This window comes from Dreissena polymorpha, chromosome 4, assembly GCF_020536995.1.
Source record: "Dreissena polymorpha isolate Duluth1 chromosome 4, UMN_Dpol_1.0, whole genome shotgun sequence".
NCBI classification, from domain to species: domain Eukaryota; kingdom Metazoa; phylum Mollusca; class Bivalvia; order Myida; family Dreissenidae; genus Dreissena; species Dreissena polymorpha.
The window spans coordinates 93,321,004-93,340,657 of NC_068358.1; the positions used below are offsets into that span (position 1 = coordinate 93,321,004).

The 19,654-nt window shown below is 34.0% G+C and overlaps 2 protein-coding genes across 3 annotated transcripts in view; both read right to left on the bottom strand.

Moving 5' to 3' along the window:
• Positions 1-19,654, bottom strand: part of LOC127876407 (neuronal acetylcholine receptor subunit alpha-10-like) — a 111,731-nt gene that overhangs the window by 33,499 nt on the left and 58,578 nt on the right. The window lies entirely within an intron of this gene.
• On the bottom strand, positions 12,416-13,414 carry LOC127878614 (NF-kappa-B inhibitor cactus-like). The gene has a single exon (XM_052425140.1). It carries the CDS (start codon positions 13,412-13,414, stop codon positions 12,416-12,418), a length of 999 nt encoding a protein of 332 aa, XP_052281100.1.

The window sequence follows — 19,654 nt, forward strand, 5'->3', positions numbered from 1 at the left end:
AACGGTCGCGAACGTTCGCTATTGAACGCTTGGTTCGCCGCGAACGTTCGCGAACCGAAGCGAACACTCTCGGGAGGTAGTTCGCTAGCGAAACCAAGATGGCTGACAAATAAATATGTTGTATTTGTTCAGTGTAACTTCGATATTTTTTCCTTTTTTTGTAGTACCTTAAAGTGAATTGAACAATAAACAAAGTGTATAGTAGGTTTTGGGATTCCGATAATGACGTCACGTTTGCGCATCCTCAAATTTTGGCCGCCAACACTGCGGCCATTCTGCTTTTGTTTGCGTTTGATGATCCGCATCGTGATAAGATTTCAATCATATTCGCGACCCATTTTAAGAACAACAAAATATTCAGAAATTGAAATTCTTCCATATTAAATAGAATCCAATTAATGAACACAAATAAGGACGAAAACAAACAACAAATTGGTCGATTTTATGTAATCAACATAAAGAAACTATTTGAACCTATATGTCCGTAAAGACTTACCTTGTTACAGATTAACTAAATCCTCTTGATACATGTAAATGTTTTTATTTAATTGTTCACACCAATTTTGACACTCCTTATTTCAGCATTTTTAACCACCCATTGTTTAATTGCCCCTTTGCTTATCACACACCGATTATCTCGATATGTTCGGATACTGTCCAGACAATAACTAAGAAAACAGGGTGTCATAAACCCAGGGACCCATATTTTTATGACTCAGTATGGGGTCGTTAACCACATGTGTCTGGTCATTAAACACAATTTATGATACCTCCGTGTCATCTCTGGGCATATTAAGCCAAAAACTTAACAGTTGCTTTAATAAAACAATTGAACATATTTAAAAAATAGACGTACATTTGTTCGAAATGGATTAACAGGAACTATTAAGTATATATATATAAGCCAGTTTAAACATAACACTTAAGTGTTTTATAATGACAATACATTTAAAATAGTGTAGAAATTTACTGCTACACAATTATCGTATTTAACGGGTACCTGCAAATGCAAACCGATATAATAACGTGTAAAGATCGTGCGTTTTTGCAGTGTTCGAAACATCATCGTGAAAACAAGCAATCGCGTTTGATCATAAAATCGATATAAAATACTTGGGTAAAATAAATGTATAGATTTATAGTATTTGTATCGCTGATAATCACTACATAAGAGTTTTCAATATACATGTGCATTCAAAGACAGTTCAATTCGCAAAATATGCAGGTGTTGTTTTTTTTCCATGTGAATGCTAAAATTTATTTATATTTTCATAAAATGTAAACGAAACGAAAATTCATTCAATGTAAAAGAAAATTACAACTACATTTGAAGATTGTAATGTATTGCGCTATTTTAGGGCTTTGTTTTATAACTGATTCAATGCACCTCTTACACTAAATTTCGATCGCTAAGGAAAAATAACACTATCGCATCCACACCACTTATAATTATAATCAAATTATTGTAGGTTTTATTTTTTTGGAAATATCTGTTAGTTAAGTACTTTCTGTGTTATTAGCGATTTCCGCCATCAAAATCGCAACAAATTTCTGGGAGCCGCCATCTTAAAACGTTCGCGCCGAACTTATCGTTCAATAAGACCGAATCGGAAACGAACGATCATTGGCGAACGTTCGCTGTAACTGAACGCACTACAGTTCTGTAGGGACAAAGTAAGTATGTGAACGAACACACTTTACACGCAGTAAACTATTTTATTCTGAAATTCATTCATGATACCATTGGTTATCTCTATCACAATTTCGGTAATCTCCCTTAATAATTATAAATAGCAGACGTGCAATTCGTAAAAATAATGAAACTGGGAAACCCTGATTGCGCATAAAAGTGACCTACGCATTTCATTATAGCAGTGTTAATCAAAGCGCCGTAGGCACTGAAGGCCAGAGGCTAGATTTAGGGTGCTTGGAAAGAAGTGAAGTGACTAAACTGAAGTAAATGTAAACGGATCCACGCTATTTTGCTGCCAGATACAGTGTACATGTATGCTGATGTTATGAAGTTGAAGGTTTAATATGTTACTCGTGCTTAATATGTCTATCTAGTTTTAAATACTTCGACCTTAAAGCTAAGGTCATTCAATGGTCAAGATCATCATAAAATAGGTCAGTGGGAAGGTCTTGTCCAAAGGGGAGTTATGGACAAAAATAAAGTAAATCCAATAATGAACCACAAAGTTATGGTGAATGTTAAGTTATTGGGTGCTTTGACTTTTGAGTTCAAGGGCCAAGGTCATCAAGAAATATGTCCGTGGGAAGGTGTTGATCAAAGAAGAGTTGTGTACAAATATCAAGTGAAAAAATTTTTCTGTAGTATGGAAGTTATGGCAAAAGTATAATTTTTCGGACAGACAGTTCAGAAACCATATGCCTGCCTTCGGGGCATAAAAACAATGTATGTATGAACAAGTTTAAATTAAATATTAGATTTATGGTTGTATTTTACAGACAAACATTTTCAATAGATGAAGAGGAAGATTCATAAGTAAGGCTAGGTTTCTTTAACTGAAGTGTTAATCGAATGTCAAGCTTCTCATTTATACTCTGGACAAGCAGTATCAAGTGTTGACAAGAGCACTGCCAACGGGTGCAGGACGCTGGAATACAAGTGCTTGACACAGACTAAGTTTCAAATCCAAAAAGAGGAATAGTTTCCTCATGTCAATAGAAGTAGGTCATCACATAATCATTCTACAAGAGTGTTGAATTTCAAGTTGAAAGCTTTTAATGATTGAGAAATTGAAGTCGGAAAAGGGGAATAACTCTTACAAAATGGTGAATAGTTGTCTTCTGTTGTCAATAGATGAAGGTGTTGATATTCTACAAGTGCATAGACTTCGAAGTTGAAAGCTTCGATAGTGTTTGAGAAATTGTAAGTCGGTAATAACTAGTAAAATATGAAGGATAAAGTTATGTGCTTTTGTCAGAAGTTGCATGTCATCATATTATATAAGTGTGCAGACTGTCAAGTTGAAAGGTTGGACAATGTTTGAGAAAATTAAGTTTTTTGTTGAGAATTTGCCAATAATTCTATGTACTAAGTTAAAACAAGGGCAGATAATTCCATAAATATAGGTCACATGGTAACCAGCCTTGTCAGTATGGACTTAACAGGCGAAATTGAGCAAGTATTGTAAGTTTGAAGAGGATATCTTTGATAGTCTTTGCGGAAATTGACATTTACAGACAACTAAACAAGCGCGGACGCCGACTACCTGGCTATGACAATAGCTCTTGTTTTGTTCTAAAAGTCGAGCTAAAAAGGGAGATATTATTTAAGTTATGTGTGATTGGTAGACTAGTTTCAGTCAATATAATGACACTGATGGCATTTTGAAAGGAAAGTGCTAATGATAATGAAATGTTTGAAAATGGTTTTAGATCAATCTGAAGGCAGGGCAAAGTTACCAATACCATCGTAATAAATGAACAAGTACTTAGTGCTGAGATCAATTTAATGAACACAATGTATCAACAACCTGTAGAACATGGAAGGTAATTGTTTTTAACATCAAAGCGTAATATAACTTGACATAATGAACTATTAACTAATAATCTAGCTCTACAAAATGATTTTAAAATGTTTGAAACAAGAATGGTATCATGCAATTCTCGTCCTTTTGTGTGAGTATTAACATATGTACTGTAAATGTACAAGGGCTAAATAACAAAGACAAATGCACTAAAAGTTTCAAATGGTTAGACAAAAAAAAGTAATATATGTCTTTTTTTATAAAGGAAAGTCACCTAAAACATACCTTAGCAAAAACATTGAAAAGTGGTTGGGACGGAGATATTTATCGTAGCGGACAACATACAAATAAACAAGGCATCGCTTGTCTGAGTAAAAGTCATACAGGAATAACAGTGGATAAGTTGAACGAAATAATGATTGGCAGACAAGCAAGTATAGATATAAAAATACACGAAACACAATTAACATTTATGAACGTTTACGGTCCGAACATAGATGAATCCAAATGTTATAATAAATAACCAAGATAAGAACATTATAGTCGGAGAGGATTTCAATATTGTTCTTAACCTATTATTAGAGATAAAAGAAATGGAAATCTTTATACTCAATCCAAAAAAGGAACATTTTGAATAACATAATTGAAAACTACATTTGATAGACATATGGCATACAGTTAATCATTATTAAAGAAAATTCACCTGGCACTCAAACACAAAACCAGCAATATTTTGGAGATAAGATTTTTTTTTAATATGCGAGTCTATTTGCAACATTATCGACGCATGCAACATAAAACCAGGATTTATGACTGATCACTCGATAGTTGAACTTTAACTGCATGAAATACAACCTGAAAGAGGCCCAAGGTACTTTAAAAGTAAATAATAGCTTCTGAAAAGATACACAATATCAAACACAAATATAACAGGTAATAACCAATACAGTTTAAGATAACAAAGATGCAAATCCAAACACCTTATGGGAAATAATTAAAGGCAAGATACTTAACACAACAATAAGATGCACGTCATTTAAAACAAGAGGGCCGTTAGGCCCTAAGGCGCTCACCTGAGAGCAAAAGGAACTAGACTATTCTGGACAAATGCAAGCTGATTTATGAAGATTAGACCAAAAAAGTGACTTTCAACATTTTTTTTTATATTTGACATAGTGACCTAGTTTTTAAGCTCATATGACCCAGTTTCAATCTTCACTAAGATTTCATTGGGACAAAATAATGTATTGACCAAGTTTCATGTAGATTGGCCAATAAATGAGGCTAATATAGCGTCAACAAGTTTTCACTAAAGCCATATAAGGACAACTGCCCCCCCCCCCCCGGGCGGCAATATTTTTCAACGAATCATAACCATTTTCAAACACAGCTGAGCTATTGTTAGAACAAATGTTCTGATCAAGTTTCATAAAGATTGGATAATTATTGTGACTTCTAGTGTTAACATTACTAAATAGCCATATAAAAAAAAATGCCACGCCCCCTTGCGGCCATGTTTTTAAACGGACCTCAACCATTTTCGATCTGAGCCCAGATATCATTAGTACAAATATTCTGACCAAGTTTCAAAGGCATTGGACCACAAATGTAACTTCTAGCGTTATAACAAGATTTTACTATAGCCATGTAAGGAAAACTGGCCCGCCCCCTGGCAGCCATGTTTTTCAACAGACCAGAACCATTTTCAAACTCATCCGAGATATGGTCTGAAGAAATGTTCTGACTACATGTAAGTTTCATGAAGAGTGGACAATAAATGTGACTTCTAGAGTGTTAAAAAGGTTTTACTATACACTAAAGCTATATAAGGAAAACTGCCACGACCACTGGCGGCCATGTTTTTCATTCAACTGGAACCATTTTTGAACTCGTTTAAGATTTTATTGGGAAACATGTTCTGACGGACTAAAAATGTGACTTCTAGAGTGTTAACAAGGTTTTACTGTAGCCATTTAAGGAAAAACTGCCACGCCACCTGGCAGCCATGTTTTTCAACCAACGGGAACCATATTCGAACTCGTCCAAGATATTATTAGAACAAATGTTCTGACTAAGTTTCATGAAGATTGGACAATAAATTTGACTTCTACAGTGTGAACAAGTTTTACTAAAGCCATAATAGGAAAACTGCCCCGCCCCCTGGCGGCCATGTTTTTCTTCCAACCGGAACCATTTTTAAACTTGTCAAAGATTTTATTGGGACACATGTTCCGACCAAGTTTTATGATGATTGGACAAAAAATGTAACTTCTAGAGTCTTAACAAGGTTTTACAATAGCCATATTAGGAAAACTGCCACGCCCCCTGGCACCCAGGTTTTTCAACAACAAGAAGCATTTTCGAACTCGTCCAAGATATTAATGGGACACATGTTCGGACAAAGTTTCATGAAGATTGGACAATAAATGTGACCTCTAAAGCGTTAACAAGGTAAATGTTGACGATGCACGACAGACGACGCACAAAAGGCGATCACAAAAGCTCACCATGAGCACGTTGTTTTCAGGTAAGCTAAAAAAAACAAAACACTAACTTGAAAATGAAGCCATGAAAGTCATTGAAGCACTTGAAAAACAGATGCATAAAAGAAACACAAATTATACCACCTCCATTGAAGAAGGAAATTCTTACAAAAAAAATTATAATAGAAGGAATTTATCACACACACCTCAATGGCATAATACTTCGAGCACGGGCACACCATGTTGAACACAATGAAAACAATACAAAATGCTGTGCAAACATTTTAAAACGTAGAAGCAAACACAAAACTATACACAGACTAGTAGTTAATGGCAAAGACATAACAAATAAAAGTCAAATAATAGAAGAAGCCTATTTTTCGAAACACTATAAACGAAAGAATGTCGAAAATAACAACCTCTGTAAAATAACACATCATGCTTTAAAGGAACAGGAATAACAAGTATGTGAAGGATTACAAACTGAATATGAATATTGTGCAAATAATAGAACAAGCCTATTTTTTGAAACACTCTATAAACGAAAGAATGTCGAAAATGACACCCTCTGTAAAAAAACACATCATGCTTTAAATGAAGAGGAAAAAGAAGTATTTGACGGATTACTTACTGAATATGAATGTGGACTAGCTCTTCAAGAAATGCAAAATAACAAAAGTTCGGGATCTGATAGCATCACTAACAAGTGTTATAAAAATAATTTGGAACGATATATAAACACATTTAACTAATTCACTAAATTATTCATTCATTTAACAATGGAGGTCTTACCACGCGGAAAGCAAAGTGTTAATGATAATGAAATGTTTAAAAAATGGTATCGAGATCAATTTAGATGAAGGCAGGGCATAGTTACCAATACCATTGTAATAAATGAACAAGTACGTAGATCAATTTAATGAACATAATGTATCAACAACCTGTAGGACATGGAAGGTTATTGTTTTTAACGTCAAAGCGTAATATAATTTTGCATAATTTAGTATTAACAAATAATCTAACTCTATAAAATGATTTTAAAATGTTAGAAACAAGAAAAGTGGCATGTATTTCTCCTCCTTTTGTATGAATATTAACATATGTACTCTAAATGTAAAAGGGCTAAATAACAAAGACAAACACACTTAAATTTTCATATGGTTAGACGAAAAAAAGTCTTTTACAGGAAAATCACATCACACGTACCTTCGCACAAACATTGAAAAGTGCATGGGACGGAGATATTTATCTTAGCGGACAACATACAAATAAACAAGGCATCACTCTACTGATCAAAAGTAATACAGGAATAACAGTGGATAACTTGAAAGAAATAATGATTGGCAGACAAGCAAGTATAGATATAACAAGCAAATTCATTGAATTGATATCCCCCGCCAATATGCTGCTGGACACAAAAGTGTTACATTTGACACTCAAAAAAGCATTTTTTCAAGATAAAAAGGGCCATAACTCCATTATTAACAGATAATGTACAATGCCATTTGGCGTGCATTATTATCTTATCAATATATATACTCATTCCAAGTCTCGATGAAATCCGCCAAAGCACTTCCAAGATATGGCTGCCGACACGCAAACAAATGCATTTTTTCAAGATACAAAGGGCCATAACTCCGTTATTAACAGATGGTGTACAATGCCATTTGGCGTGCATCAACCTCTTATCCATATATATACTCATACCAAGTTTCAATGAAAACCGCCAAAGCACTTTCAAGATATGGCTCCAGTCACAAAAGTACCTATAGTAAAAAGCATTTTTTCAAGATACAAAGGGCCATAACTCTGTTTTTAACAGATAGATGGTATACAATGCCATTTGGCGTGCATCATCCTCTTATGCATATATATACTCATACGAAGTTTCAATGAAATCCGCCAAAGCACTTCCAAGATATGGCTCCGGACACAAAAGTGCCGGACGGACGGACAGCTGGACGGACGGACAACGCCAAACAATATCCCTCCGCCTCTGGCGGGGGATAATAATACACGAAACACAATAAACATTAATAAACGTTTACGGCCTGAATATAGATGAATCCAAATTTTATGAAACATTACATTCCAATAAAATAAATAACAAAAATAACAAGATGTGTTTGTGAAACACTATGTCCCCGTATATGACGTTTGACCTTGGAGGATGACCTTGACCTTGACCCTTCACCACTCAAAATGTGCAGCTCCATGCGATACACATGCATGTCAAATATAAAATTGCTAGCTTCAATATTGCAGAAGTGACATTACATGAGCAATTTTGACCCATATATTTGACCTTGAAGGATGACCTTGACCTTTCACCACTCAAAATGTGCAGCTCCATAAGATACACATGCATGCCAAATATCAAGTTGCTATCTTCAATATTGCAAAAGTACTCATCAAATGAGCGATTTTGGCCACATATATTTAACCTCTGACCTTGAAGGATGACCTTGACCTTTCACCACTCAAAATGTGCAGCTCCATGAGATACACATGCATTCCAAATATCAAGTTGCTATCTTGAATATTGAAATATTGCAAAAGTGTACATTAAATGAGCGATTTTGACCCATATATTTGACCTTTGACCTTGAAGGATGACCTTGACCTTTCACCACTCAAAATATGCAGCTCCATGAGCATGCCAAATATCAAGTTGCTATCTTGAATATTGAAATATTGCAAAAGTGTACATTAAATGAGCGATTTTGACAAACTTACTTTGTTGAAGTGTATGTCTTTACTACAAAATCAAAAACGACCTGACCTTATCTGAAACGGTAGTTCGATGTATCTGTTGGCGTACCTTGAACAACTCATTTTAGTAGTTTAAAGAAGGTGTCACGTACTCAAAACAAAAAATGAACGATTTAATTCAATGCATTAAAACAAAAACGACCACGTAAATAACGAATTCATTTAAACGGATATGCATACTAGGTACTGTACATTCTCAGATTTATATATAACCTTACAGAAACGGAAATAACTCATATTTCTATTTCTCAATATTGGGCTACATAGCAAGCCACACGTATCTACTGACACGTTAACTAATCGCACTGTGGCATGTTAATTTGACAGATGACAATGTCCAGCCTAAGTTATATGTGAGCCGTGCTCTGTGAAGGGGGTTTAATGCATGTGCGTAAAGTGTCGTCATAGATTGGCCTGTGAAGTCCGCACAGAATAATAAGGGACGACACTTTCCGCTTTTATGATATTTTCGTTTCAAGAAAGTCTTTTCTTAGCAAAAATTCAGTTTAGGCGGAAAGTGTCGTCCCTGATTAGCCTATGCGGACTTTTCAGGCTCATCTGAGACGACACTTACATTTTTCCGGAACCTTTAATTGCTAGTTGCAGTGCAATTGTTTTTGGCAAATATAATAATATTGTAAAAGGACTTTAAGTGCTATAACTAATTTGCACTTTAAAGTCATTTTATGTTACTTGACTGAATGCTGTAACCAGTTAATAAATACATGTTGTCTTTTGATATGTTATTTCCATGCCTTGTTGGTTGAATGGTATATTTCGTCGAACGATTATTCGAGTGGAATTTTAGTTATGTAAGTTAAGTGCAATACCGCTTTCAATGCGTTAGCGACAACTACTTAACGCCCGAACATGTGTGTAGAGTGTCAAATTTTCCACAACGCCCATGATATTTAATATGTATAAACCATCAAATAAAAGATCCTTAAGAACACACTCACTCAATCAATATTGCCGCAACGGTTTTACCAATATAAGTTAGCCAATACATTGTACTTTAATGTTAAACTGCAATCCTACCCGCCTGCACTATATGACTTTGTGTGTACCGGAACGTTACCAATATAACTCCACTAACACCCACTACTTTATAGACAAAAGGTAGTATTTTAATGTGTATTAACATCCCAATCCCCTGACAAGTCACATTAAGTGGGTTTAATCGAAATAATTACATACACAATGTAAAATTGGAAAATATTCACATTATGGAGAAGACGCTTGGCAATGTTTATGCGAACAGATGCTAAAACTACATGTTGTTCTACAACAACAACTGTTTGTATTCTACTAACAAGTTTTTAGAAATTTGCGTTCTTGTTGACATATTTTTGTATATTTGCTAATTATCATTTAGTACCACTTTGCATGTTCCTAAGAAATCTATAAAGTGTTGAATAGTCCTAATTTATTAAAATAGAAGAAAAAAGTAGACAACACATTGCATTACGGGACCTTTTGAAGTCAAAGCGAGTGCGCTAGCACTGAGCTACGCATGTTTTGGATATGCATAGCAAATTATAAACTCTGTATTAGCATTAATGGATACAGGCAGTTTCTAATTTCAGTAATTTGTCGAGGAAAGGCGTTAAAAACGATTAATGAGTGAACTATGTTTAATGATGATTATCCATTCATTAAATCTTAACAATTTTCTTTGTCAAAGCTTAAGTATGGCGCATACGTTCTTTTTTAAAAATGAACTACATTATGTTTTGGAAAGCAACCTCTTTCCTTACTGTCAACAAATCGCTTTGACATCGCGTTGAGTTGTTTATGCGTCATTTATAAATTTATAACGTAGTATTCAAATCGAAAATAGCAGATGATCACCTTCTGTGTACACCAGTAGACGTAAACACGCCTAGCAATCAACAAGGAATGGGTCATGTCCAATAATGAGTGCATTGTTTACAAAATGTTGTTTACATGTGACTCATCGGTACAGCTGAACTGCGTAAAACGAAATATCCCTGTTTTCCCACCAATATTTTATTAATTAGTTTAAGTATTATTCGTTGTCGTACACAAAATTAATGAACACTAACCAAATCAGTACGGTGCAAAATAGCATGCATATCTTAATCGACAGGTGTACGCCTACGAATACGCCTACGTAATTTTGCTATCGGCTAAAACCTGGGGAAGGTTATGTAGACTAAATTTCACACGGAGAATATAATGCAGAAAAGATTCCTTGTTGTTAGTGCAAAACTGGGGTTGGTCTGATGACTAGGCCCACTGGCTGAACTTATATAATTTTGTAATAACATGCAATCAAAATTCGTCTTTGAAGAAACTGCATGTTTGAACGTTTGATGTTTGTTTTATTTGTCATCACTATTGAATCTAAACTGGACGGAAACCGCTGATGGGAAATGCTAATGACTCATAAATAAACGAACAAGTGTGTATTGCATGTTAATTCGTACAAAGTACACATTTATAGTACATGTTATTGTATGGAGTAATCAACTGCCATCCCACCACACTGACAAATGCAAAACATATGCGGAACCCAATCATGATTCTATGTTAAAGGTACGTGCATGTCTATCAGATAATACATTAAATCATAATTTAAAATAAAAGAGATAACCACACACAGGAATAATGAGCGCTGGACTGAAGTGTGACGGTTGATGAGGGCTAGATTTTTATGTTATTTTATATATTTTACTAGTTATGTTTTACAAGGTTTAAATACTTTTTTTCGTGATTTTTATGACGTTGTGTTTATCATATATTATTGGGTTTATTGAATTTGCATCAGTAAGATATAGAAACATTATCAAAAGCAAGTCATACAGGTACAAGTTAAACCGGCCTGAATGCGACAAAAACGTTAACAAAATTTTTATTGTCTTTCATATAAAAAACTAAAATGAATTCAATGTGTGCTTGAGATATAAGCACGTGTATAAAAATATATTTTTAATTTAAACACAAAAAATCCAAAGAAAGTACATTGAACTCTTAAATGTAAAGCCATCGTATGAACCATGTGCAGATCATCATTTATATTTAATATCTAACAAAACCAATAATACACGAAGTTACATGCTGTTATACAAAATCATTTTCTTTTAATTAAGTCGTTAAACCATTTTTTAAACTGTTTTATGAACTTCACAGTATTATAACACGAGCACATGGCTGTGCATATCCCTGCAACTGAAAACAGACGGTCAAAGCTTGGACAAATATAAACAAGATAAGACGAGATAAACAAGATATCTTACCCCGTCAGTTGTAATATATCAAATATGCATGAAAGGTTCACTGTTAAAATGATCCTCTAACAGCAATAAATCCTCATACACGTATAAAACCTCAATTTGAACATGAGTTGTAGGATTACATTTATCAAAATATTTCAAATTTCAAAGAAATACTATTAATAATACTGATAATATTATACTATACCAAATGCAATAAAAACTGGGTAAAAGGAAATCCATATAATCAAAGATCGAACATCGTAAATACATACAAAGTGACATAATATATAACATAATTAAACATGAACACGTATTGCGGAGATATGTGATATGTAGAATTGTACGAGTTAATAGCTCTTTAACAGGCATACGTGCGTCAACAGACACATAATATGGTAATCAGAGCTCATTGAATAATGTTGATGCTTTAATCCGAGTCACTATCCACATATTCTGCGCTGTGCTTTGCGCCTGCAGCCGCCAGGATCGTGTATACCCCGTCCTGGTTGTAATCCCGGGCTAGGTCAAGGGGCGTGTACCCGCTGTATGACCGTGCGTCCATATTGCATGCCCGAACACTCATTAACGTCCGCACCAGTTTGACGTCACAGCTTATGCATGCAATTTGGAGAATAGTTCTACCTGCTTTGCGCTCGATCATGTTCAAGTCTACGTCACGTTCGACGAGGAGTTGTAATATGTCCATGTGCCTATTAATAACCGCAAGATGAAGACAGGTCAAACCGTCATAGTTCGCGATATCGAAATCCTGTGGTATTTTCTGATACGGTATATCGTAAGGATTGCATTGGATTTCACGGTTTCGTACCGGTTCTAACAAACAACGAGCTATTTCGTACAATCCATCGCGGCAAGCTATATGAAGCGGTGTATTTCCGTTCCTATCGACTGCCGTGACGTCAGCGCCTGCGCACACAAGCTGCCGCACGATGCTCTTCTGGCGCACAATGACCGCCAAATGGAGAGGCGTTTGGAAGAGTTTGTTTGGTATGGACAGAAACTTATACGCTGGTGCCATTCTTATAATTGTTCTAACCAACACAAGGTGTTCCAAATTAATTGCAAGGTGCAAATGCGTATCGCCGTCCTTGTCTCTTACAAACAACTCTTCATTATTGCAGAAGACTCGATGTGCAGTGCGTTGAAATGCAGCGTTTATGTCAACACCTTTAGATTCTCGATTTTCGCTCAACCGAATGTCTGAAAGCTCACACGAGCCAATGCCATCACACAGTGTGGTCACTGACACATACTCATCGGGTCCTGAGCGTGGAGCAGTTGTGACCTCTGTTGACTGTAATTCGTCCTCCCTACGACTATCCTCCTCCTCCGATATCTGTCTGAAAGACGAGGGCCTTGCTGATCTTGATTTCTTCGCAGAGCGGTACTCGACCGTACCTTCCATATTAAAGTCCAAAGTTGGTAAGATTGTATGCCAAAGGTCAGCTTTTGTTTGTAAAACGCCACCAGTATCTTTGAGTATTGTCATATTTGCATTAAATGACTGTCTGAAAAACAGCACCTGCTGTATTAAAAGGAGTATAAACGATTATTGAAATATTCCTTAAAAAAACCCCAGATAAAATCTTTCTAAAAAACATGAATAAAAGTAAAGATGTGGTACAGATTTTTTTTTATAATATGTCTCAATTTACAACAATTTTCTTTGTTTTGTAAGCCGGATAGCCATTATTGTACAACAGCCATGTAGGCTGTTGCAAAATCCCAACTATTTTGTGCAGATTAATTCATACAACATAGTGGCACAATGTTTGATTTTACAATAAACACGTATAAACGAGTTGACCGCGGCATAGACATGGTTGTTTAAAACAATTGTTTGAATCATTATAGTAAAAGTATTTTACATACATTTCCTCGTTTGTATTTTACGTCTATGTTTATAATGTAGAAAATGAAATGTTGACATTAAATTCGCGTACATCCGTTTACATCATACATTTAGTTCATCGGCCTTACATTAAACCAATCACCACAATAACACCAAGATCACTTAAAATGGCGAGTTAAATTAATTATTTTATATTAAGATTTTTTCGAAAATGAAAAAAAAAATCATTTTTAATAATCTCATCTCTTCGATGTATAATATTCTCACAATACTACCATTTAAGTGTGATTTTATATTTTCCAACGTTGTCTAATTATCTCTAAACAAGTAATTCGTGTAATTTCTTAACAATATCGAGACGCATTTGATTTTTTCGGTTTCTTTGTATGACTCATTTTAAAGTATGATGTCCTTTTGTTTACTTCAAAGAGTTACATCGCTTCAATTATTCTATGACGTATCCGAGCAGTGTTTCTCTCCATTGGTGCAAACAGGTACCAGGTGCCTTCTAATTTCAATGTCACATTGTACCTTTTTGCACCAAAGGGACGATTGGTACTTATTATTCAAACAATATTTCAGTTCAGCTCATCATTGAGATAATGAATATACCAGAAGTCCCGAGTGTGAGAACCTTATATCGTTAAAGCTTGTAGATATAACGTGTTCCTGCTAATCGGCTTTCTTTTCATCAACGGAAAATGTTTATGATTTTGTTTCTTCTTATAGATACATGTTAACTATTAAAGAACAAATACAACAACTTTACAACAATGAAAAACACAGGAGCGTTAGTGATTGTTTTTACAATTATTATGGTCGGTCTTCATATTTTAAAAGTGTGTTTATATAATATAAAAACTGTCTCACACATTTGTTTTATCTCAGTGTACACATTATTTCGCACCCAAAACACAGGTGTTTAGCGTTAAGCTATGATATTAATTAGTAAAACATTATTTTGAATGAAAAATAATCAAAGTATGACGAAAAATCAACTTCTTTGAAACAGAAAATCACTATCAAATATAGTTATATCGTGTAAACAAAGAACACTCGCCGCCACGTGCTATCCACAAGTGTTTACAAGTAGACGCAGAAGAGAAATGCTCTAGTTTTATATCATTTCGTCACTTGCATCGGAATATTCCGGAAAATTCCGAAGGTAGACTTATTATTAGATATTGAAATATTTGGGATTCCAGTTTCGCATTTAGTCATATATTTTTTGCAGTTGGCTTAGAAGCAATTGTAATGCTTAATAGCTAATAAATGTTGTTGTTGTTGTTGTATATTCGTACTCGGTTTAATTCTTATAACGACGTTGTTTTAAAGGGGCCTTTTCACCTTTTGGTAAATTGACAAAATCGAAAAAGTTGTTTCAGATTCCCACATTTTCGTTTTAGTTATGATATTTGTGAGGAAACAGTAATACTATTTACCATGCTCTTATATAGCCATTATATGCATCTTTTGACGATTTAAAAACCTGAAAATTATAAAGCGTTGCAACGCGAAACGATTGAATAATTTGGAGAGTTCTGTTGCTGTCGTTATATTTTGCGAAACTACGAAGATTGCCTATATAAAGTATAAAATACGTCCGTCATGCGTACTTGGAAGGATGGCCGAGCGGTCAAATTGGTTTTTACTCCAGGACACGGGGGGTCACTGGTTCGAGCCCTGCTGAGAGTTACTTTTTAAAATTTTATTCTTGATATTTTACTGGAGCTTTTTAGATCAATTGTTTACATTTATCAATATAAAGGATTTAATGACAAACTTCAAAATATGCCAAAATCTGTGAAAAGGCCCCTTTAAGTAAGAGGGATAAGGGTATTCGCACGAGTTTAGAAAAGCCCTTTAATCGATCTATACATACAAAGCTGGTCCTTTATATCAACCAACGGCAGCTTAATGTAAACAATAACGGTTGATATGATGTTTGATTATTCGTTAAATAATTTAAACCATATATTTTATTACATGAATCCATCTGTTGTTAAGCTCCATGGTTTATTAGCATCAACATGTAATTTTGAAATATTAAACGTGCGGAAATATTAAATGTGAGTAAATATGGGAAAGAAGCTTTAACTGTACGAAATACCTTTATAAATACCACTACTTGAAATAATACTTTTATGTTATTCCTTTGAAAGAAGTGTATGTATCACTTGCAGTCTATTATAGTATTTGAATTATTATTACATATATCAAAGTAAATTAAACGTAAAAGTTTATCCTTACTGGCTTTAAAATTAATATGTTTCTCCTGTTCAAAATCGTCATAGTTCTCTGTTGTCATTTTGTTAAGAAATTTCTTTGAATTTTGTTGAAATTTTGTCTGAAATTTCATTAAATCTTCTTAGATATATACATTGATAGTTATATTGATTCGGTTACCTAGTATATTATACTGACACGTGACATTACTATATTTATAATTATATGCATGAAAGACGATGTCCTTATAAAAAAGTCTTAATAAACTGCCTGTTCTGTTTGATTTTGAAAGGATTATAAATGGGTCAGCTTTATTTGTACCAGCAGATTAGTGGGTTTTTCCAAAAGGTTGCTTGTCCGGGATACACATATCCATTTGGTTTAGTATTCTTGTTTTCCAAATGTTGATTGAAGTCGGGTCGTTGGCTTATATTTACATGTGCTTTATGTTCTGAATTGTCAGGAAATAGTTAAAGGGGCATAACTTTGTTCTACTGAATACTTGATCCCGTAAGAGCTGTCTTAACTGTTAATCTTGTTTTCACTCATGCCGTTATATACTGTACAGTGATATTTTAAAGCGAGTATGCACGACTTTTATATGTGTTAAATATTGATAAAACTATGTTACACAAAACACAAGATGGGCAAGAAAAATTATACATTGAAGATAAATTTCATAAAATGCAACAATGACAAATTTGCGCCCCGAGCCGATTGTGACGAAGATATTTCGTACATATTTTCCTACAAAAACCGAAGTATTCGTCTTTTTATTAAGAGTTAGTGTTCGTGTGTCGTATGAATAGATATCGTTTCAGGAAATTAAAATGATCCGTAAAACCAAATCTAGATTCACATCGTACATGCATGATATACATGCTGGCGAATTCTTAAAAAAACTTAAAAATAATCGCGTTTGTCGAAATGGACGTATATGTTTAGAAATCCTACTCTCGGTTTTAAAATAAAAAAAAAACTTGCTAACTAGGCTATATATTTAATTTCATCTATGCCAATTAGAATATATCTGGTGGTTACAAGGAAGAAATCTTTTTTGCGCTTTTAAACTTACAAATAATCGCGTTTGTCGAAATGGACGTATACTTATAGAAATCCTACTTCTAATAGATTGATTGCTCCCGTAAACATTAAATTGTCATAAAATTAAACATGTACATGTTGTATTGAAACAAGATATGTTCCTCATGTTAACGCATATTTATCTAAAAAGGTACAATGCCGAGATTTTCAATACAGGGGTATAAAAATGATTTTTTAGATGCACGCCTCAACTGGGATTTGAACACACGCATAGAAAATATGCGCAATAAATCAGTTGCATTGAATTCGTTCGTTCACAACAGTATCAAAAAGGTCGCAGGAATACCAACAAATCTATGCACAAATATTTTTTTTTTAATATTTTTTGCCAGCTATCTGCTGTTGACTGCGCTGTTTCAATGGGTGTTTTAGCTTATCATAGTATAGTATGTCTAAGATATCTAATCTGTTGGGAAATCAATCATAATCCGATACTTTATAAAAAAGTAATTAAAGGATGAGGGATTGTGAAATTACCGGTAAGTAAGAATAAGGGCAGTCTTTTATCTAATTTTATACTGACGCGTGTATAAAATTACATTTAATACGTATTGTGATGCAAATCTTGGCATAATAACGCAATAATTATAAACATTGAATAGATTCGCAAAATTCAATTTACTTTGCTGCTTTGAATCTTTGGGTTACATTATTATTGTGTTATCTTTAATATCACATATTGCAAGGTTGCAGTGAAAATATATAACTTTATGTCTGAGTTATTATTGTTATCTTACCAAACATGTGATCAATTAATAAAACTTCAATAAATGATCATAGTTTATATCGCTTTTCTAAATTTTTCTTGTTATTGTAACTCGTTATCTTTTCAACCCTTAACTAATTAATAACGAACAATCTGAAAACTATTCTTTTAAACTTAGGATTCCGAAAAATACTCCCCAAAAATAAATGTTTGATCATAAATATGTACTACCGCCTTGTAATCTCTCTGCTATCTATACAATTAAAAACGGATTGTGTATATGTTAAACAATCAAGTGCCTATTGGCTTATAGTCATATTCAGATTTATGCAAATCTTGGTTCTGACGTGCTAAGACATTATTGTTAAATATATGTTTTATAATACTGTCGGTTCTCTTTCCAAAACAAAACATACAACACAACGGTATAGATAATGTTGTTTTCTGAACTCATACACGCCTTACCTTTTTTTCTACTTTATGAACACTCATCCATTTATAACTACTTTACAATGTTCAAATTAATGTGTATCAACAGTGAATCAAACGATCCTTGAATGTCTTACAACAGTCATGGAAAAAAATCGGTACATACAAGTTTAGAATGTTAAATAATACACAAGAATAAGTAGTTTTCCATTCTCGAGTGTTTGTATTTCCAAGAAAGATATTTCACTCAGGTCCTGATAAAATCAGAATTCCATTCCACGAACAAATATAACATCCGGATGTCGTACGGTGTAAATCCCACACACAATCTACCAGTGAAACATTAGGAAACATGAAACACTGTGTCATATAGCTACCCGAAGTAGGATAGGTATGTGTACATAAATACTGTGTATTTCTGCTAAATTGCTAAATAACTTACTTTTCCAAAGGAGTGTAAAATTTCAGTCGTTGAAGTTATTTTTAAATAAGATTAAATAAAAAGTTGTTTTATTTGAGTCCGCCATTTATGTGGTAATAAAAGTATAAATAAAAAGTTCCTTTATTTGAGGCCGCCATTTTGCGTTAGTTAAGAATAACCGATTGTGAACTGTTTGCGTAAAATACAACTGCCCCCCCCCCCCCTTGCATACGCATTGAAGCACTCTCAGAACTCGCAAAGTGGACCAAATAAATTTTCATACAGTCATGGATTATAAGTGGGACCTGACGAATATGAAACTGCAGGGTCTTTGTCAGTTCCTGCTAATTTATGTTTCAATTTCCTCAAAAGTCATAAGAAATAACACAATTATTGCAACTTTATGTAAATGCTTCATTTTTTATCAACACGAAAAATCTTTAACTAAATATGTTTCTCAGTATTCACAATGATATAACCACTAACTTCCACTACTTTTACTCTTGTATATGGAACGCCACAACTGCCATTTGTTGGTTAAGTTGACATTATGTTCTGTTAAGTTGTGATTATATAGTGTAAATTTGACATTATGTAGGGTTAAGGTAACATTATATTGGAATAAGATAACTCTATGTTTTTTAAATTGACATTATGATGGGTCAGGTTAACAATAGGTTGGGTTCATTTAATATTATGTTAGGTTAGTTGGCATAATGTTGGGTAAGTTAACATTATGTAAAAGAAAGATTATGTTGAGTTAAGGAAACATTATTTTTGGTTAAGATGACATTATGTTGCGTTTACTTTACTAAACCCTATACCCACTTGACTCAACAAAATAAATGCAAACTCAACGTGCCAATTAAACCCAACGTAAAGCAAACGTGACCTTTTATAATGTCAG